Source organism: Glycine soja, chromosome 18 (assembly GCF_004193775.1).
Source record: "Glycine soja cultivar W05 chromosome 18, ASM419377v2, whole genome shotgun sequence".
Taxonomy (NCBI): domain Eukaryota; kingdom Viridiplantae; phylum Streptophyta; class Magnoliopsida; order Fabales; family Fabaceae; genus Glycine; species Glycine soja.
This window is the reverse complement of record NC_041019.1, coordinates 8,050,936-8,073,073: the sequence shown is the minus strand read 5'-3', so window position 1 is coordinate 8,073,073 and position 22,138 is coordinate 8,050,936. Positions and strand designations below refer to the sequence as shown.

At 34.8% G+C, this 22,138-nt stretch overlaps 1 protein-coding gene and 1 long non-coding RNA gene across 13 annotated transcripts; both read left to right on the top strand.

Moving 5' to 3' along the window:
* The first annotated feature begins 963 nt into the window (after positions 1 to 963).
* On the top strand, positions 964 to 2,004 carry LOC114394787. Its single transcript, XR_003662841.1, has 2 exons — positions 964 to 1,502; positions 1,584 to 2,004. It is a non-coding gene; the product is annotated as an uncharacterized LOC114394787 (long non-coding RNA).
* A 1,871-nt stretch (positions 2,005 to 3,875) lies between these two features.
* On the top strand, positions 3,876 to 20,733 carry LOC114397536 (disease resistance protein RPM1-like). 12 transcript variants are annotated; one of them, XR_003663362.1, is made up of 10 exons: positions 3,876 to 6,799; positions 12,861 to 13,545; positions 17,389 to 17,479; positions 18,123 to 18,195; positions 18,420 to 18,594; positions 18,957 to 19,008; positions 19,132 to 19,180; positions 19,306 to 19,324; positions 19,455 to 19,588; positions 20,341 to 20,733. XR_003663362.1 is itself a non-coding variant. In XM_028359615.1 (2 exons), the coding sequence occupies exon 1, from the start codon at positions 4,011 to 4,013 to the stop codon at positions 6,771 to 6,773; it is 2,763 nt and encodes a 920-aa protein (XP_028215416.1). In that variant the 5' UTR covers positions 3,876 to 4,010; the 3' UTR covers positions 6,774 to 6,799; positions 7,347 to 7,649. The 12 variants fall into 12 exon arrangements, 1 of the variants encoding a protein (XP_028215416.1); XR_003663364.1 differs by having other exon boundaries at positions 19,443 to 19,588; XR_003663361.1 differs by having other exon boundaries at positions 19,301 to 19,324.
* Positions 20,734 to 22,138: the final 1,405 nt, after the last annotated feature.

The following is a 22,138-nucleotide window of genomic DNA, read 5'->3' as shown; positions in this document are numbered from 1 at the left end:
AGCCCTAACTATGTCTCCTTTTCACTTCAAATTCCTTGTCGTTGATGTGTTCAAATTGCTTGATGAGTTTTTCACAAGTCCTAAGCACCTCTACTTGCTGCTTGGAAGAGTTTCAAATTGTTTGATGGTTGATGCTCGAATCCGTGGATGCAAGTGATGATATATGTGGTTGCATGTTGATTTTGGAGGATCCGTGCGCATGCATGGAGAAATTTGGCCCTGTTCTGATTTTTGGTGTTTTGATCTGATCTCAGATGCATCTTATGTTATCAAAAAGGATATTTGGTTGAAGGAAATGTGATGTCCATATCATTGTGAAGCTTAAATGGTACACCCATTTTGGTAAAAAGTGATAGGTGTTCACTTAGGTTTGAGTGTTCTCTGTTTTCTATCCATTCTTTTTTATTTTATTTAATGTGTTCTGGAATGTTAAAAATAAAAAAAGGTGGTTGATTTATGTTGATATATATGGGTTGGTAGTATCCGAAAAAAAATTCAGAATCTTTTATGATAATTTTGTTGGAAGAAAATGGATTGAACCCTATGTTCATTCTCTGCATTTCCAGTGAGGATGTTCGTGCTCTGGATCGATCATTATTTTTCTCTGACGATTTTTGGAGAGATAATTTTTTTTTTTGTGTGGTCGTAAGATCATAAGGAGGATGTCCAAATATTTTTGTGTGAAAATATTAATGTCAACAATTTTAATAAAATCTAGAAAAGGATGAATGTTCTTTGATGTTCTGGGTTTTTCTGGGTAAATGTTGATACGGTTCTTCATTTACTAGGATGAATCTCTGTTGAATTTTGGGAAAACAAAAATATCAGGATGTTTCAGTATTTGTTTGATGCAGCTGTATAAAACAATAAAGAAATAATAGCTCAAGCTTATGCTATAAATGTGTGGCAGGAATTGATCCTAAACATACGAGTTCCTCTATGCTGATCTTTTATTTCCTCTTGTCTAACTTCATATAAAGAATTTTATAGTCCTTTGGAATTCCAGTGAAAAACCAGTCCTCACTGTTTTTTTTATATATGTTACAGGAGGAGCATAAAAAATATGACGATATTAGAAGCGGATTAGGGAGAGTTATGTATCTTAGTACTTCAAGGATGGGACCCAGCCATTCACATTAGGTGCAAGCACAAGGGCCAGCTAAAGAGGCAAGTAAATCCTTCCTCTTTTTCTGGCTTACTTTGCTGATATGTACTCTATAAGATCTCGTTCATTTGTTTCCTAATCACATTGTTTCTCGTATTTACATCATTGATAGTGGCAAGGTTCTTTATAAGTTATGATTATTTTTTGTATATATTTTTTCTGGGCAGATAGAAATATTTCGGACTGCACTTCTTAATCATGGTTAGGAACAGGGATAATAAATCTTGTTATGCTAGCAGGGAAACAAGTTGGTGGATTCAACATTAGGAAAAGAAGTTGGGAATGGAGAACATCTAACTTTCATCAATACTTCCATCAGAAAATTACCACACCCCACGTAATCCACCACCTATGCTCAATAACTTGGAGTATTCATGAGTGTAATTGCTGCCTAGATTATTTTAACTTTTGAGTTCAGGTTTTTCTCACCAAGGATGCACAGGCTGGTGGACACTGCAGTGAGGAACAATTCATTTGATGAGATGTTCTTGATGGTGGGATTGGTACTCTATAAGGTATTTAAGATACAGGCATGCACTGATTCAGCTTGAATGGATTGGACCAGAGCTCTTTGTGTTCTCTTCTAGAAGAAGTGTTTGAGATACAGGCACTGATTCAGCTTGAAATGAATTGGAGTATGCTTTATTTCTCTTTGTCTACATCACACTAATAGGTGTTAGACATAAAATTATGGCTAAATTACTATGTTGGTCTTGTATCTCTATTTTATATTGTAAGTTAAGCTTCTATTTGTTAAAAGTTACAAAATGATATTTTATTTATTAAAAGTTGTAAAATGGTTCCTTACATAATTTATTTATTGTATCTTTACTTCTGAAGTAATGTCTTTTTCAGTTGTTTTGGATAAATAAAAAATAATTATTTTAAGTTAAAATTAATATTCACACACTGGTAGACCCAAAGATAGCAGAGACAATAGTGTGTTTTAGGTGGCATCTTCAATTTGCAAGACAGCTAGATTGAGAAAGGACAAAACAAGGCAAGAAGCCATGTGCAAAGGACTGTTAGATGATTATTGATTGCATTGTATTGAGGAATTCTTTTGACTAGTATGATCTATTTTTCACAGGCTGAGATGACAACAAACTTTCATCTCAAGTTTGGCACCTTGTTTCCCATGATATATTTAATTTCCTCAAACGTTTTTTTTGCAGTATTACATCTAATATTCTAGTTTATATATATATATATATATATATATATATATATATATATATATATATATATATGTTATAGTTTGAAAAGCTCTTTTTGATCTCCTAATAGATAAATTTCGTGTATGATATGACTGATTGTTGTGTTCATTCTAACATGAATTTATTCATTTAAATGCAAATTAAAATAGATGAAAAGGATAAAACATTGTACACAGAAAAGTTTAGGAATGTTGATCGGTGGTAAAATAATTTAAGGATCAAAATCATAAATTATAAGAAATTTAAGGATAAAAAAATATTTTATCAAAAAAATTATAAGGACAAAATGTCAATTTTTTTATTAAAGATTAAATACAAAATTCAAAAAAGTTAAGGGCCAAAAGTATATTATGTCTGTCAAAAATACTAATTATTCATCTCACGTCCACCAAATTTTCTTTTTTTATTTTGCTCCTTTCTTTAGTATATTACTTATCACATATATCACTTTGTCTCTGTATCTTTTTTCTTTTCTCTCTCATCTTTCCATCTCAATTCATCCTAAAACGGGGTAGAAGAATATCATAGTTCTATTTCTTTTCTTTTGTCAGAACAAGACCTAATGAATGAATGAAGACTTGGCTACAGGGGTAAACATGCATGTTATACCCATCAAATGAATTTTTTAATATACCAAAAAATGTTAGTGAAAATAAAATAACATTACTAAAAAGAAAAGAAAAGATTATATATATTTTTAGAACATGAAAAAATGAATATATTGAATTAGAGTTAGAGATATTCGAAATCAAGCAAAAGAAAAATACTCCGACGATAGAATAAATCTTCAAGACTTGGGTATATTTCTTTTTCTTGGAAGCAGAGTCTAATGACAAAGAAAATACAAACTGACTAACGAAGGAGTGACAGTTGCTGAATTAACATACAACGGAAGAGATAGAAGCTGGGACAATATAAAAAATTTAAAAAGAATAAATAAATAAATTGGAAAATAAAAATATGGCCACTTTATCTCTTCTTCCATGTTTGACCAAAAAGAAGACATATCTTTCTTCCATGTGGTTTAACATTTTTTTTTCTCACACTAGCATGTTAGTAAGTTGCTCGATCTATTTTTTTAGACACGTTAAAAAAGTCTCTTTAAAAAAAATCATCTGTATACAATTATTAGCGGCAAAGCTAGCATATATATATGAACTGTTAGGGGCGAAAAGTGGTTTACAAAAATATGAGCCTTAAGTGCTAAATGAAAAATCAAAATGAAATTATTCCTTTAAAAAAAATAATCTGATAATCACATTTTCACATTAGCTGGACCACAATATCACAACTTGCTCGCAAAAGAGACGCTGCAAAGCTCAAAGTCTTCGTCTCCGCGTACACAGTGCACTAAGTTACAAAATATCATCTCCGTATGATATAGATAAAAAGAACTTATAAAAAAAAAAATCTGATAACCGACACCTGTTAATCATGACTATAGAACTTATAAATAGAGAATCATGTTAATTTTAAAATTTTATTGAAATTATATGGTTAAGATATTATCATAAACCGTGTCCGTATCATTGTTTGGCTAAGTACATTTATTGGCTATATAACGTTGCAGAACATCAAGTTTTGCACTCCCAACAAACCAAAAAACAGAGCTAGCTAGCTAGACTAAAATGGCAGAAACTGCAGTGTCCTTGGCTGGTCAGCATGCGCTTCCAAAAATATTGGAAGCTGTCAAAATGTTGAGAGATCTCCCAAAAGAAGTTAGAGACATTACAGATGAACTTGAAAGCTTTCAAGATTTCATCAATGATGCTGATAAAGTGGCTGAAGCTGAACAAGATGATGGAAGGCGTCATAGAAAAAAAGAAAGGGTGATGCGGCTGAGAGAAGCAGCTTTTCGCATGGAAGATGTCATCGATGAATATAACATCTCCTGTGAGGATAAGCAACCTGATGATCGTCGATGTGCAGCTTTACTATGTAAGGCTGTTGCCTTCATCAAAACTCAAATCCTTCTCCTTCAAAGTGCGTATAAGATTCAGGATGTTAAATCGCTTATTCGTGCTGAAAGAGATGGTTTCCAAAGCCATTTTCCTTTAGAGCAAAGACCAACCAGTTCTAGAGGAAATCAAGATGTCACCTGGCAGAAACTTAGAAGGGATCCTCTCTTTATTGAGGAAGATGAGGTTGTGGGGCTTGATGGCCCTAGAGGTATATTGAAAAATTGGTTGACAAATGGAAGAGAAAAACGCACTGTCATCTCTGTGGTGGGAATTGCAGGGGTGGGAAAAACCACTCTTGCCAAGCAAGTTTATGACCAGGTGCGTAACAATTTCGAGTGCCATGCGTTGATCACAGTTTCTCAATCCTTCTCTTCTGAAGGATTGCTGAGGCATATGTTGAATGAGCTTTGCAAAGAAAAAAAGGAGGACCCTCCCAAGGATGTTTCTACCATCGAGTCGTTGACAGAAGAAGTCAGAAACCGCTTGCGCAACAAGAGGTATGTTGTCTTGTTTGATGACGTATGGAATGGAAAATTTTGGGATCACATTGAATCTGCTGTAATTGATAATAAAAATGGAAGTAGGATATTAATCACAACCAGGGATGAGATGGTTGCAGAATATTGTAGGAAATCATCATTTGTTGAGGTGCATAAGCTAGAAAAACCTTTAACTGAAGAAGAATCTTTGAAATTGTTCTGTAAGAAGGCATTTCAGTATAGTTCCGATGGAGATTGTCCAGAAGAACTTAAAGATATATCTCTTGAAATTGTTAGAAAGTGTAAAGGTTTACCTCTAGCAATAGTGGCCATTGGTGGTCTTTTGTCTCAAAAAGATGAAAGTGCACCTGAATGGGGACAGTTTAGTCGAGATCTAAGTTTAGACTTGGAGAGGAATTCTGAGTTAAATAGTATAACAAAAATTTTAGGTTTAAGTTATGATGATTTGCCGATCAATCTCAGATCATGTTTATTGTATTTCGGAATGTATCCAGAGGACTATGAAGTTCAATCTGATAGATTGATTAGACAGTGGATAGCTGAAGGGTTTGTCAAACATGAAACCGGAAAATCTTTGGAAGAAGTTGGGCAACAATATTTATCAGGGTTGGTCCGTAGAAGTTTGGTGCAAGTATCCTCATTTAGAATTGATGGCAAAGTTAAAAGGTGTCGTGTTCACGACTTAATACACGACATGATCCTTAGAAAAGTCAAGGATACAGGATTTTGTCAGTATATTGACGAGCCTGATCAATCTGTATCAAGTAAGATTGTTCGACGCCTGACAATTGCAACCCATGATTTTAGTGGAAGTATAGGAAGCTCACCCATTCGGTCAATTATTATTAGCACAGGAGAAGATGAAGAAGTATCTGAACACTTAGTAAACAAAATCCCTACCAATTACATGCTATTGAAGGTACTTGATTTTGAAGGTTCTGATTTACTTTATGTTCCTGAAAATTTGGGGAATTTATGCCACTTGAAGTATTTAAGCTTCCGGTATACATGGATTGAAAGTCTACCAAAATCCATTGGCAAGCTCCAGAATTTAGAGACCTTGGATATAAGAAACACAAGTGTGTCTAAGATGCCAGAGGAGATTCGTAAGCTTACTAAGCTACGTCATCTTCTGTCTTATTATACGGGTTTAATTCAATGGAAGGATATTGGAGGCATGACATCCCTACAAGAGATACCTCCAGTGATTATAGATGATGATGGAGTGGTCATTAGAGAGGTTGGAAAGCTAAAGCAGTTAAGGAAACTGACAGTGATAGATTTTACGGGAAAACACAAAGAGACTCTGTGTTCCTTGATAAATGAGATGCCACTCTTGGAGAAACTACGTATTTATACAGCTGATGAGAGTGAAGTAATTGAGTTGTACATTACGTCACCTATGTCTACACTTAGGAAGCTTGTCCTATTTGGGAAGTTAACAAGGTTGCCAAATTGGATTTCACAGTCCCCAAATCTTGTGCAACTGTATTTGTACAACTCCAGGTTGACTAATGATGCATTGAAATCACTAAAAAATATGCCAAGGTTAATGTACCTCTGTTTCGATTACAATGCTTATGAAGGTGAAACTTTGCATTTTCAATGTGGAGGGTTTCTGAAACTAAAGCAACTATTCCTCCAAAGTTTGGATAAGTTGAAGTGCATCCTTATCGACAGAGGAGCACTGTGTTCTGTGGAAGAAATTGGTTTAGAAGACCTCTCCCAACTCAAAACAGTTCCCTCTGGAATTCAACACTTGGAGAAACTTAAATATCTCTTTATCAGCAACATGTCAACTGAATTTGAGCAGCGCATTGCTCCCGATGGAGGAGAAGACCACTGGATCATCCAAGATGTGCTCCATGTACGTATTTGGAGCAGGCATGCTGAAGAACCTTCACATATATTCGGCATAAGTCATCACTAAGATGCGTCCAAATTTGAAAATAGAAGGTGCGTCTTTTCCACATCTATAACTTTGTAGAATGACATTCGTGGCCTTTTTCTTTTCTTCAATAAAAAAAATGCAACCATTATGTAATTCCTAAAATAATTACTTTTGCCTCATTTTCTCTTCTAGTATTTGCTTCATTTTTCTTTCTCTACAACATCTCTCGTACAAGTTAGGGATAGAATTGTCTAACGAGTATATGCCTACACCAACCAATGTTAATGTTTCTTCGTTATAAGATTCTCCCCATTCTAATCCTTTCTATTATTGTGCTCAGAATTGGTAGATGTTGACCTCAACTGGATTTAGTTTTTTATTTCCATGTTGATAAATACTTGAAAAATTTCATTGTATCATTTTAAGAAGAAATTAACTTGGTGTTTTTATAGGGTCATAAGCATATATTTCGTGTAAATGTTGTGGATTTTTAAAGTTCCATTACGATTGAAGCCCAATAATGTGGATTTTTTTCATAAATTAGATTGTGTTAAATGTTCCTAATTTTTATGCTTTGAAGTTTGACCCACTTTGTACAACCATAAATTCTAGGAAAGCACTGAGGGAAGATTATAAGAGGTGTTCCAATTCCAATGTTTCCGACGTTCCAATCTTATGGTTTTTTGAGTGTTAATTATTACGCCCAATTTAACGTTATTAACACCAACACAATACGAAGAAGCTAAAAATAGTGTTCCTACAAAGGCAGACAATTTTTTACAACTGGAAAATTCAAGATTCCCTAAGTTCTTTCTTTTGAGGCCCGTGAAATGGTAGATGAGTGGATTTGAAGCATCAAAGGGCAATATTCATCAAATTGATTTTTTAAGCTTCCTTATTCTCTTTCTCTTGTTTCCTTTTTTTTCTAAAATGTGTATTTAAATTTTTGTTAACTTGATGTAATTTGAATTTTTATCTATAATTCAAGTTCATTTCTTTTAAATTGAATGTTTGTCTTTGTTTTAATTTAATGCCTTTATAAATTGGCATTTGGTCACTTATAGTGCATTGATCGTATATTCCTATTGACAACTGTGAAATTGAAATAAGGATTGAATTTAAGATATAATGCAACAAGGTTGGAGATTCTATAGGAATAAATATCAACAATTACGATAATTTAGATATTCTTGAACCTAATGATTTCCCTAATTGAGAAATTCTAAAGATTTAAAATTTTCAATTGCGGAAAAGAGTTTTTGAGTTAAGATATATTCACCTTCAATTACAATAGTAAAAAATAAATTCAGTTTCCAATTATGCTTCTAGAACTTGAATTGGAGTGAAAATTTGGGTTGTACATGTTAAGCTTGGGGTGAACTCGTATTGTAACAAGACATGTTTGATTTTGGCTTAGCACTTTAATCCTCTTAGCATAGTGCTTCAGCAATTTTGGTACTCAAACTTTTATGTTTAGGTTTGATCCCATATTTTTCAAAAACATTTTAATGGTCGAATATATATTATTAAAATCAAGTTATATATCACTTATCTGGAGTTAGATAAATTTTTCAAGGCTTAATTTTATCTTTTTATCTCATTCATTATTTATTTTATCTAATTTTGTCCTCCTAATAATATAATCTTTAATTTAATCGCTTAATTCCAAATCGATTCAATTTTATCTTTTCGGTCCAAATTCACTTGACATTGTTTATTAATAGTGGGATGAGATTGAATCAAACAAAGGAACAAATTAAATTGTTTATTAAAATTTAAAAAACAAACAGTGAGAACAAGAAGTTTACTAAGGGGTCAAATTGCACCGTTTTGAAAATTAAACTACTAAATTAAATTGTTTATTAATAGAGGACCAATGCTAAATAAAGAAATAGCACGACAAAAAAGTAAGGTTTTTTTTTACTTTTAAAAATTTTGAAAATTTTATTGAATTCTAAAATATTCAATTAAATTGCCTAATTTTTTGTTTATTCACTCTTTTTTTTCCTTTTAATCCTTGATGTTTGAAAACATCAAAAATCTTTTTGATTAAAAACATATTTTAACTCTCATAAAACAACACAACAATGTTTTCTAAAATGGGACTTTTATAAGTTATTGATAAATCACTTTGTGAGTGATATTTTGTACAAACTTTTGTGTTATTTTGTATGCATTTTCTTGGTAGAATTTGCAATTGGACACTAGTTTTGTATTCCAAAAGTATAACCACTCAATCGAGTGAAAGAGTAGGAAATTATACAAATTTATGAAGATTTAAGAACTTTACATAACTAGATTACTATCGTGGTACATTGATCACGGTCGTGATAATCAGCATGATCACAATAAAGAGATAAGAGTCCTCCCAAACAGCATCAAGATCCAACAATAGCCATGGTAAATTGACCACGATCATGGTAAATCAAGAGGATCATAGTCAATTTATAATGGTTCGAGGCTTCAGTGTCACTTCTAACCACGATTGTAGTGCTCCTTTTCAAGCAAATATCTTTACGAAGCTATATATAGGTTTTTAGACTATGTAAAAATCATTTTTCAATTATTTTGAGTTTTATTCTTATCTTTTACGAATTTGAGACAACCTTGAAAGCTTTTAAGAGCCAAAGAACTTAAACAACATCGCTTTTCCGCTTGACTTTATAATGGATCTCTCCCTTGACTTTATCACCGGCTTACCCCCTTTCCGCGGCAATACTGTTATTCTAGTGGTGGTTGATCATTTTTTCAAGGGGGTGCATCTCGGAATGTTGCCCACAGCACACACAGCTCACGCAGTAGCCTCTCTATTCCTGGAATTGGTTGTGAAGATCCATGGAGTGCCACAGAGCTTGGTCTCTGATAGGGATCCGCTCTTCGTCAGCAAGTTCTGGCAAAAACTTTTTCATCTTAGTGGCACGCAATTAAAGATGAGTTTGGCCTATCACCCTCAAAGTGATGGCCAGACAGAGGTTTTAAACCACGTCATTGACCAATATTTGAGGAGTTTCATTCATCATCAGCCGTCAAACTGGGGAAGGTTTCTGGCATGGGCGGAGTATTCCCACAATACATCATGGAATGCAGCAACAGGCACCACACCTTATGAGGTAACATTTGGCCGCAAACCATTCAACTTTCCGACATACATTGCCGGAACTTCTAATCTCGATGCAGTTGACACCTTTATGACCAACAGAGATGAAGTTTTTCAATTCATCCGCAAGAAACTTTTGAAGGCACAGGCTACAATGAAAGACCAGGTTGACACCCACCGTCGTGAGGTGACATATAATCCCGGAGAGTGGGTGCTGCTGAAGTTGAGACCACATCGTCAATCCACTGCCAAAGGTTCTCAAGTTTTCTCGGGAAAGTTAGCTAAAATGTTTTATGGACCTTTTCAGATCATTGAACGTATTGGCAAGGTTTCCTATCGATTGCAGCTGCCACCAGAAGCGAAAATTCACTCTGTTTTTCATTGTTCTATGTTGAAACCATTTCAAGGGGATCCCGAAGTTACTGCACTCACTTTACCAGGCCAAATTATTGATCATCAGCCTATCGTAGCCCCTTTGGCAATCCTGGATTATCGCAAGGCTGATTCACCCAATGAGACTTGGCAGGTCTTAGTCCAGTGACAGGGACTATCTCCTGATGACACTTCTTGGGAGGATTGGTCTCAACTTTGCCACGATTTTCACCTTGGGGATAAGGTGCTTTTCCAAGGGCCGTGGAGTGATAAGGAAGCAGAATCAGCTGAAGGGAAAATAGAAGCTAATGCAGAAGGTGCTGAAAACAGAGCAACAGCAACAGAGCAGGTGCAAAGAGCAAAAAAGCCCAAAAGGGTAGTGACGAGACCATCTTACCTCAGGGACTTTGTCTGAGGATGAGATAGGGAATTTAGCATGCAATCTTTCGTGATCTTCTTGCTTGGCGCTTGTCGATACTAGAGGAGACATGCATAACAAACTATATTCTCTTAGGCACAAAACGATAACAGAATTTGCTAGAAGAGATAGTATAAATAATACATATGTAATAAACAAGCAAGATATGAATGAGAATTACCTTTTCTTTATTCCCTTTGTTCTTTGGAGGTCCTATAGGTCCTCGAAACCTTCTTATTTTCCTTGCACGTATCAGAAGGATAGTATTGGAGGCATGACATCTCTACAAAAGATATCTTCACTGATAATGGATGATGAAGGAGTGGTGATCAGAGAGTTAGGAAAGCTAAAGCAGTTAAGGAGTCTGAGCATCACTAATTTTAAGGGAGAACATGGAAATACTTTATGTTCCTCGATAAATGAGATGCAATTCTTGGAGAAACTACCTATTGATACAATAGATAACAATGAAGTTTATGTCGATCCCGGTTGGACTTAGGAAGTTTTTCCTCAATGGAAAGTTAAAAAAGTTGCCAAATTGGATTCCACGATTCCAAAATCTTGTGAAACTGTCTTTGATGTACTTCAAGTTAACTAATGATCCATTGGAATCAATAAAAGATATGCCAAATTTGTGTTCCTCGTTATCCAGACCAGGGCCTATGTAGGTGAAAGATTACATTTTCAAAATGGAGGGTTTCAGAAACTGAAGGAACTACAGCTCGAGGGATTGGATAACTTGAATTTCATCTGCATTGATAGAGGAGCACTGCACTCTTTGTAAAAGCTTGAGTTTATGGTATTCATCAATACTTAGAGAACCTATAAGTTATCTCTTACTCGTATATGCAAGATTATTTTGACCACTAAGGTCAAGAGAGGGATCAAGGAATTTGATTCAAGATGTGCCTTCTGTAAGGATTATAGCGACTAAGGTCAAGATAATTCCTCTTTCGCCTACAGTGTTCAATTATTCTATACATTATTACACCTTTTAATTTGAAAATTTTGTAAAGTAAAGCCGAGACTCATATATTTGCTCCCATATACTCCTTTCATTCTCTTCCAAGTAAATTAAACTAACAACAGCTTAGTAAGGCGAGCAAGGGAAATAATGGTAAATCTACTTGGTTTGCCACTGTTTGAAGTTTGAAGAACTAGGCTTTTTCGAAAAGGGTTATAATTATAATTTTCCACCAGTCCTAAGCCCTGACTATGTCTTCATTGCACTTCAAATTGCTTGTGGTTGATGCGTTCAAATTGCTTGATGAGTTTTTCACAAGTCCTAAGCACCTCTACTTGGTGCTTGATGAGTTTCAAATTGCTTGATGGGTGATGCTCGAATCCGTGGATGCAAGTGATGATATATGTGGTTGCATGTTGATTTTGGAGGATCCGTGTCGCATGCACCGAGAAATTTGGCCCTGTTCTGATTTTTGGTGTTTTGATCTGATCTTGGATGCATCTTATGTTATTAAAAAGGATATTTGGTTGAAGGAAATGTGATGTCTATATCATTGTGAAGCTTCAATGGTACACGCATTTTGGTAAAAAATGATAGGTGTTCACTTAGGTTTGAGTGTTCTCTGTTTTCTATCCATTCTGTTTTATTTTAATTAATGTGTTCTGGAATGTTAAAAATAAAAAAAAGGTAGTTGATTTATGTTGATATATGGGTTGGTAGTATCCCATAAAATTTTCAAAATTTTTTATGATAATTTTGTTGGAAGAATATGGATTGAACCCTATGTTCATTCTCTGCCTTTCCAGTGAGGATGTTCGTGCTCTGGATCGATCATTATTTTTCTCTGACGATTTTTGGAGAGATAATTTTTTTTGTGTTCTTAAGATCATAAGGAGGATGTCCAAATATTTTTGTCTGAAAATATTGATGTCAACAATTTTAATAAAATCTAGAAAAGGATGAATGTTCTTTGATTGCTCTGGGTTTTTCTGGGTAAATGTTGATACAGTTCTTCATTTACTAGGATGAATCTCTGTTTAATTTTGGGAAAACAAAAATATTAGGATGTTTCTGTATTTGTTTGATGTAAAGCAATAAAGAAATAATAGCTCAAGCTTTTGCTATAAATGTGTGGCAGGAATTGATCCTACACATACGAGTTCCTCTATGCTGTTCTTTTATTTCCTCTTGTCTAACATCATATAAAGAATTTTATAGTCCTTTGGAATTCCAGTGAAAAATCAGTCCTCACTGTTTTTTATATATATATTACAGGAGGAGAATAAAAAATATGACGAAATTACAAGCGAATTAGGGAGAGTTATGCATCTTCGTACTTCCAAGGCTGGGACCCAGCCATTCACATTAGGTGCAAGCACAAGGGCCACCTAAGAGGCAAGTAAATCCTTCCTCTTTTTCTGGCTTACTTTGCTGATTATGTATTCTATAAGATCTCATTCATTTGTTTCCTAATCACATTCTTTATCGGATTTACATCATTGATAGCGGCAAGGTTCATTATAAGTTATGATTATTTTTTTTATATATTTTTTCTGGGCAGATAGAAATATTTTGGACTGCACTTCTTATCATGGTTAGGACCAGGGATAATAAATCTTGTTATGCTAGCAGGGAAACTAGTTGGTGGATTCAACATTAGGAAAGGAAGTTGGGAATGGAGAATGATACGTGCAGGAAATTAAAGAGCTGGTTTTGAGGATCAGTGACCTCCAGGAAGAAGATAAAATTCAGGAAAGGCTCATTTCACTCATGCATCTACAATTTATTACAATATGTATATTTATACTGAAATTCCTTAACAGAATTGGGATTCTATGCTAGGAAATATCCTAAACCAAAAACAGAATTGGTTATTGCTGCCCCCCTGCTGGACGACATCAATACTCTGCAAATCCTCCTATTGTCATCTCAGCCACGATCATATCACATAATCCTTCAGGTATGAAGGTTTAGTGATTGCTCTCTTTACCTTTGCTTCTAGTTGCACCCTCTGTTACTATCTCTACTAGGCTCCTTGCTAGTTGCTTTAGAAGATGAAAATTGTGGAGTGGGATTGCGAGGGCTTAGTCGCTGAAGAAAGTTGTCGATGGTGGTGACCAAGGTGTCGACGATAGCGACGAGGTTGAGTTGACTGAGGGTGAGTTTGGCCAGGGCAGTCTCGAGGCGGTCCTCGCTAGCGGGAGAAAGTTCAAGGTGATTTGGCGAGTGCTGTGGACTACAGTGGTTTGGGCTGGAATGGCAGCCATGGAAGGCAGCCATGGGAGCTCTATTTAGTGGGTGGTGTGGGTTGCGGTAGTTAAAGCTGGTATGGCAGCCATGGGCTCTCAATGAAAGCACCAAAATGTTACGTGTTGAGTATGGGAAAGCTGGTTTCGAGGGTCCATCACCTCCTGAAGAAGAAGAAGAAGAGAAGAAGATAGCACTTGGAATTCGAGGACCAACCTCCTAATGCAAGGAGAAAGGAAAGTCCAATTTTTATTTTCACTGCCTCCCAAAGGAAAGCACCTTCGTACATATATAAGGCTAAGTGTTAGGTGACAAGCTCCCGACAACACTAACAAAAAGATAAACAAAATCACAAAATATCCTAACAGAATGATAATAATATTATTCTTTTTTAACAACCTATTTATCTAAAAAGCACGTTTTGCTTCCTATTAACCATGCTATAGGTAATCCTTCAAGTAGGCTGGTGGTGCAGTCTCCCTTTTGGGCCTTATAGCCCTTACTTCTTGCAGACCCCCCTAGTGGTGTAGCTGTATCATTCCCAGGCCCATCAAAAACACCTTGTCCTCAAGGTGTTGGGGCTTCAAACAGTGGCTTCTAAAATCAATACCAGGATCCCAAGGTCTGTTCCGGCGAGACTACTCTTGGTCAACAACTTGTTGGTGCTTGCATGCAACCATGGTAGGTCCATGGTATTCAGTTCCTATCTTAAACAACATCATGTTTCTCCCTTCGAGATCTTTACCATTAGGAGTTGTTGCACGGTCATACGGAGCAACAGTACCGACGAGCTTGTTGCATGAAACACTGGCGCGCGTGTGTTCGAGATCAGGGAGGTAGGCAGCAGGCATGGGATGTGGAGTCAGCAAGGGTGCGGTGAATGGTTGCACGAGTGTAGGACATGGAGGCGCAGTCAGAATGGACGGCGGAGGTGGCATAGGCGGTGGAGTCGACATGGACGGCAGAGGTGATATGATGGCGGCTGGTGCTTGCACAGGGGCAGAAGATGAAAAATATGGAGTGGGATTACGGGGGCTTAGTCGCTGAAGAAGGTTGTCGATGGTGGTGGCCAAGGTGTCGACGACAACAGCGAGGTTGAGTTAACTGAGGGTGAGTTTGGCCAGGGCGGTCTCGAGGCGGTCCTCGCTAACGGGAGAAAGTTCAAGGTGGTTTGGCGGATGCTATGGACTGCGGTGGTTTGGGCTGGAATGGCAGCCATGGAAGGCAGCCACGAGAGCTCTGTTTAGCGGGTGGTTTGGGTTGCGGTAGTTGAAGCTAGTATGACAGTCATGGGCTCTCAATGAAAGCATCAAAATGTTACGTGATGAGTATGGGAAAGCTGGTTTCGAGAACCAATGACCTCTACGAAGAAGAAGATAAAATTCAGGAAAGGCTCATTTCACTCATGCATATGCAGTTTATTGCAATATGTATATTTATACTGAAATTCAGAAAAGGCTCATTTCACTCATTCATCTTATAAGAAGCAAAGGAATGGCAGCGGAATGGAGAAAGGGAGAGAGAGAGGAGACGCCACTTCAAGGAGAAGATGAGTCTAGAAGAAGCTCACCACCATAGGAGGCCATGGATAAGAGCTTGGAGGAAGAAGGAGATGAATGAAGGGAGAGGGAGAGAAGAGCACGAAATTTTGTGCTCTAAATGAGCTTTGAAATCTAAAGTTTAATATTCAAATGATCAAAGTTGAAAAAAATGCACACACATGACCTCTATTTATAGCCTAAGTGTCACACAAAATTGGAGGGAAATTCAAATTTCACTTGAATTTGAAATTGAATTTGTGGAGCCAAACTTTGGAGCCAAAATTTCACTAATTATGATTAGTGAATTTTAGTTATGGTTCAGCCCACTAATCCAAGATCAATTCCAAGATTCTCCACTAAGTGTGCTTAGGTGTCATGAGGCATGAAAAACATGAAGGACATGCACAAAGTGTGACTATATGATGTGGCAATGGGGTGTAGTAAGCAAATGCTCACCTCCCCCTCTAAAATTTAATTGGATTGGGCTTCTACCAATTCAATTAAATTTATTTCCAACCACACAATTCAAATATCCACTTAGTGCATGTGAAATTACAAAACTACCCCTAATACAAAAACTAGTCTAGGTGCCCTAAAATACAAGGGCTGAAAAATCCTATATTTCTAGGGTACCCTACCTACATTATGGAGCCCTAAATACAAGGCCCAAAAATAATGAAACCTTAATCTAATATTTACAAAGATAAGTGGGCTCATACTTAGCCCATGGGCCCGAAATCTACCCTAAGGCTCATAAGAACCCTAGAGCCTTCTCTTACATCTCTGGCCCAATCTACTTGGAGTTTTCTATCCAATGCCCTTGCGGGGTAGGATTGCATCAACTTGGAACCTTTTCCTGTAAGAATTCTTTCTTTTCAGTTGTTTCCCTAACTAAAACTTTATGCTTTTACCAGTTATGGTCTTATAATATAGGTGCGGTTTTTATTTCTTCTTTCCAAAGCATGTGTTATAAAACTTATTTATCTTATTAGATTAGATATAAAATCATTCCTCCTGTGCACTGATAGCATAAGCTTTTCAGAATGTTACTCTATGACTATGTGGTATAGAGTTCGATCCTTATTAATTCTCCCATTCTTTCTAAGTAAAAGTTAAGTTTTCACAAAAGGTAGGATAGAATAGATAGGTTCATTGTTCACAGTTCAATAGGGGTGACAATTCAATCCATTTATCCACTAACCATCCAATCCATCTAGGTATAATTTTGGCAAAAACTTGTCATCATGAAAGAAAATACCAAAAGGAAGAAAATAATTTGCAATTTCTAAAGTCATCAATTCTTGTCTCTGAACATGTACTGTAGCAACCCGTCATCCCATCCTAAATATGCCCGTTTGGAATTTGGCTTCAGGTTAATGATTGTGAGTTGGTGCTACTTAGAGAATTGATAAGGCAGTTTAACATAGAAATGAAATGGTATTGTCATTCTATAATTTAGCATACCTAACGAGAGTGACACTAGGAATGGTCATTTTATTCTATTTTTATGTACAGACCACACACCTAGTAGGCTAGTACCCTTAAAAATAATAATATAAAAATAAGAGTCATCTAAATGATAATTTAATTTTGTAATTAAAAAGGATGTAAATGTAATTAACTCTAACCTCATGGAAGACGTTAGTGGAAAAACCCATAAAAAGAAGAAGCAATTATATAGTTCAAAATTTAAGAGTTAAACAAACAAGGTATTTGTTAGCAGCTAACATAAGAAATAAACGTATTTTTTATAGTCAGTTTAGCCCAGCTTTTTTAGAGCTTAAAAGTTACTTACAAGTAAAAATTGGGCCAAACAGTTATTAAAAATAGTCCTTTGAAAAAAAAACAACTTAAAAAGTAACTCTTAAAAAAGTTAGTACATGTACCGTATGAATAGTTTGAATATTTTTGCTGAAACAATTTCACATTGACCTTGTCTTGAAAAGTTTAAAACAAAAATTCGATAAGAAAAAGTATTTATTTTATTAAACTAATAATTCAAATGCCTGCTGCAGGTATGACGAATTTAAAGCAACCCATGTTAGCCTTGGGCGACACACGTCCTATGCTGGGATCGGATAAATTAAAACTAGTGATTTGTATATTGTAAGTAACCGAAAGTCACTAATATTGCAGCGTCTAGATCTTTGAAAACTAGAAAGGTGAATATAAGTGGTGTAAATATTATTAATGAGTGAATCACAATCTTACAATAGAGTAGCGGTGCAATTAATCATTTATAAATACAATAGAGAAACACATGCAGCAGCATTAAAAGAATTGTTAAGCAACTTCGCTCTTATTATACGTAACCAGCTAGCTTGTAACTTTGGGTTCTTCTTCTTCTTTCACTTCTGAGCTCTTTGGGTCTAACCAGTTCCAGAAATCTTCTACTTCTGGGATTTTTGAATCTATGTTTCCTCCACCGCCTAAGGTGTGATGTTTGTTTGGTTTGATTTTTCATAGTTCAATTCAGTTTAATCTCTGTGTTTGTTATGTGCATTTCATGTTTTACATGAAAGTTTCTGTTTTGTATTTTTACTGGCTTTGTTGTTCTGCTGCTAATGGTCTGTGATTTAATGCTTCATGTGTCATTTAGCAAATCCAATTTCAGCTTTTCAGCGAGTTTAATTTATGTACAAAAGAAACAAACAGTGAGCATCTTCGTCATATTGTCGTTTCATCATCATCATTGCATATGGACTATGTTGAAACAGCTCTGAGGTTTTTCTTGGTTGTGATGATTCAGGTGTTAGGGAGAGGTTCTCTGTGCTCCGAAGTGAGTGGAAAAAGTTCCAGTGAGGGGTGGAACTCCAAATTTGGTTAGTGTACTATGTTTTTAGACACTCTTCATACACACAAAGTTTTAAATTGCAGTTGCATTTGTGGTTTTGTCGCGTTCCTCAATATTGCAACAAATCTTGATGTTGCCGTCAAAATCGTGGTTGCAGACCTTTTTTAAAACCTTGCTTACAACTTTCAAGTTTTGTTACGTTTCTATAAATTTTTGGCAATGATTAAAAATTTTTCTTTTCTATTAATACAGATTACATCAGCATGGGAAATCATGGTGAAACTCAGAACACAGCACAAAAGGATATGAGTCCTATATATTAGGAACAAAACTTCAACCATGTCAACTTAGCTCATCAATCCATTATGGTGGCCAGGACATATATTCTTGTCCTAAGAGTACACAAGATTCAGGATACAACTCTTTGGTGATTACATTTATTATTCTTTATAGTTATACTTTAGTTATTTCAAAACCTTACTACCAAAAGACCATATTAGATGTGTGTGATTGAAAGCATTCATTGGGCTGATTTATACTGTAAGCTTTGCTATTTCAAATCAAATGTAAATATTTTTTCATTGGAAAGATGAGTTACTCGATAGAAATTTGCAGAGACCAAATTTCTTTAAAGCTAGATGATCATGTTAAACTGAGCCCTGTATAGAATTAAAGACAAATTCATATATATATACAAGAATGATTAGTTGTTATTTGGGTTTATTGTATTTTATTTGGTTGATACTTTTTCATACTACTAGCAACACCTAACATGATTTTTTTATTTAGCTGTACAAGAAAGATGGGGTTGAAGATGATTTAGGAAGTAACCTGTGGCAAGGTAAGACATATATACCTATCTAAGAGATTTGTAGTGTAAATTTTGCAATTGGTTTCTACTGGTCTAGTCTTCTGTCACAAGTTTCTCATTCACTTTCTGTCTTGTGCAATTGTCTATCCACAGGGGGTCCCTGTTATTAAGATCACACTTGCCAAAGGATATGCTCCTTAAGGTATACAAGTTTCTTATAGCCTTAGCCAAATGGTACTCTAGATATCTGATTAATATTCCTTCCCTTCAACTTTTACGTGCTAATCTGTCCAAGAAATTGTCTGTTCTTTCTCCGGAGGAGTTAAGAGATTTTGTTTGCTGTAAGGTATGTGATTAAAAGATGTAACTTTTGACTCTTCTGTTTTTAATAATCTTGATTTTGGATCTTCACTCTCTCACACACACACATATTGAATTAGTTGGCATTTGTATATTTAATACAGTTACATATACAGATAATCAAGTTCCTCCTCAAGATCCTGGCCCCTATCCTCAAGAACTAATTATTGAGACATATACTCCTCCAGATCCTGGCCTCTATCCTCAAGATCAGCCTAAACAAAATTCAGTTCGATTTACACCCACCCAGGTGAATTCAGCTCTTGATCTCAATCATATACTGTCACTTTTCATGCATAATGATTTTTCTTTTAATCTTTCTTTGCCCCCCTGCTTTCCTCACAATAGTTGAATATGAGTATTTGACCAAAATCCAATTGATTCATATGGCTAAATTGATGCATGTAGAATGCAAAAATACAATGCTTGTGTTTCTTGATCCAGTACATATTAAGTATGTAGTGTAGTTAGCATCACAAGTCATGTCCTATTTCCCTTTGTACTGTTGCCTCGTCAGTAATATGAAATGAATGATTAGTGTGCCATGATATATTTTAAAAGTTTTGACAAGAATAAGGAGTCCATGATTTTGTGACAATGTAGATTCATGTTACCCTTAAATTTGTTAAAGAATAGGATTGTGTTTACCATTACTTGTTGATGTTTTGCTGATGGTTGTTTTAAAGAAATTTCCATTGTTAATATGCAAAGAAATTGGAAAGTTCTTTTTGGCCATGTTGGCTTTCTGTTTTCTTTGTACTTTCTGTCAGTGGGTGCAGTTGAGGAGAGCAAGGAAAAAAGCACTTGGTTCACACATTTTAAAAAATTGTGGGGCCTTCCTATTCTTCCTTTCTCTCTAGCTGCAGTTCAACTGCAGGTGATCAAAATCCCCCATATATACTTTCCCACATGTACTTTATGTCTTTATCCTCTTATTTATATTCCCTATCTATGAGTATTGGATAAATATTAATAATAGTGTGAAATGTTCCTATGAAGCAGGTTGAAGCAATCATCTCTGGCATTCAGCCTGATCTAATTATGGTTGTGGGGCCACCTGGTACAGGAAAGACTGATCAACAAAGTGTAATTAGGAACTAGTTTTATTATTATTACATGACATTTACCTATAGAAGACCGTAGGTACAAGTAAATTGACTTTTACTTACAGTTAGAGATTATAGGTATAAATTAATATCTTTAACCTACACATTTAGAATAGTAGGTGTTACCTATAGTGATAGTTAAATTTTGACTGTAGGTAAAAATATATCTGTAAGTAAAGCCTATAATGACAGACTATTAGTTATCACTGTATACCCCCTCAAAGTTGACGCAAAAAACGTCTGTAGGACAAAGTCCTTTATACATCTACCTACGGATTTTGGACTTCTAGTGATAGATTTTGACTGTAGGTAAAAATCATTTTCCTTGTAGTGATTGAGGAATTATTTTGACTAGTATGATCTATTTTTCACAGGCTGAGATGACAACAAAGTTTCATCTCAAGTTTGGCACCTTGTTTCCCATGATATATTTAATTTCCTCAAACTATTTTTTTTTGCAGTATTACATCTAATATTCTAGTTTATATATATATATATATATATATATATATATATATATATATATATATATATATATATATATATATATATTCTAGTTTAAAAAAGCTTTTTTTATATCTCCTAATATATAAATTTCGTGTATGATATGACTGATTGTTGTGTTCATTCTAACATGAATTTATTCATTTAAATGCAAATTTAAATAGATGAAAAGGATAAAACATTGGACACAGAAAAGTTTAATTAGGAATGTTGATCGGTGGTAAAATAATTTAAGGATCAAAATCATAAATTATAAGAAATTTAAGGACAAAAAAATATTTTATAAAAAAAATTATACGGACAAAAAGTCAATTTTTTTAATTAAAGATTAAATACAAAATTCAGAAAAAGTTAAGGGCCAAACGTATATCATGGATTATGGAATATGTATACATTGGTCTGCGTAAGTGTTTTGGGGGCGTACTTGAAGAATCCTTGAGGACGTAATGGCAACAAAAAAAAAGTCGTATAGCAAAAATATAAGACTTCATTATTAATGTAATCTTTAAATTATTGTAAAAGATTTAATTTAATCTCTGATTTTTTAAAAAATTTAATTTAATTCTCAAATTCTTTTAAAAGTATTAATTTGATCCTTTAAGTGTCTAACTGAAAAATAATTCTGAATCTGCCGCCGGACAAAAACCACTTATTTTCTAAAGTTTAAAAATTAAATTGATCAAAATTAAAGTAAAAACTAATACCATTTTTATCAAAAATATATACACTAAAATCATATTTTTCCCAAAAATCTATAAGTTGTACTTATAGTATTTCTTTTGTTTGGAAAGTGGAAACAGGGATAACGAATGAAGACATTGGGTATATTTTTCTCTTCGAAACAGAGCCTAGTAGCTGAAAAGTCCAAAAGCATTCAAACCGAATAGCGAATGAAGACAGCCCAGCAACCGAAGAGATAAAAAAATCCGGTCATTTTATATCTTTCTCCATGGTTGGAAAAAAAAAAACCCTTCTTCCATGCGGGTTAGAATTTCCTTTCTCACATTAGCAAATTAACAAGTTGCTCAAACAATTTCTTTATTAAGATACATTTACAAATATTTGTCTTTTATTTAAAGCATTTGTATATTTATAATTAAATATTAACTAGTTGTTAGTTTAAATAATATGAAATTTAATTTTTTTAAATAAGATTTTGGATTTGAATCTTTCATATAAAAAAATAATTT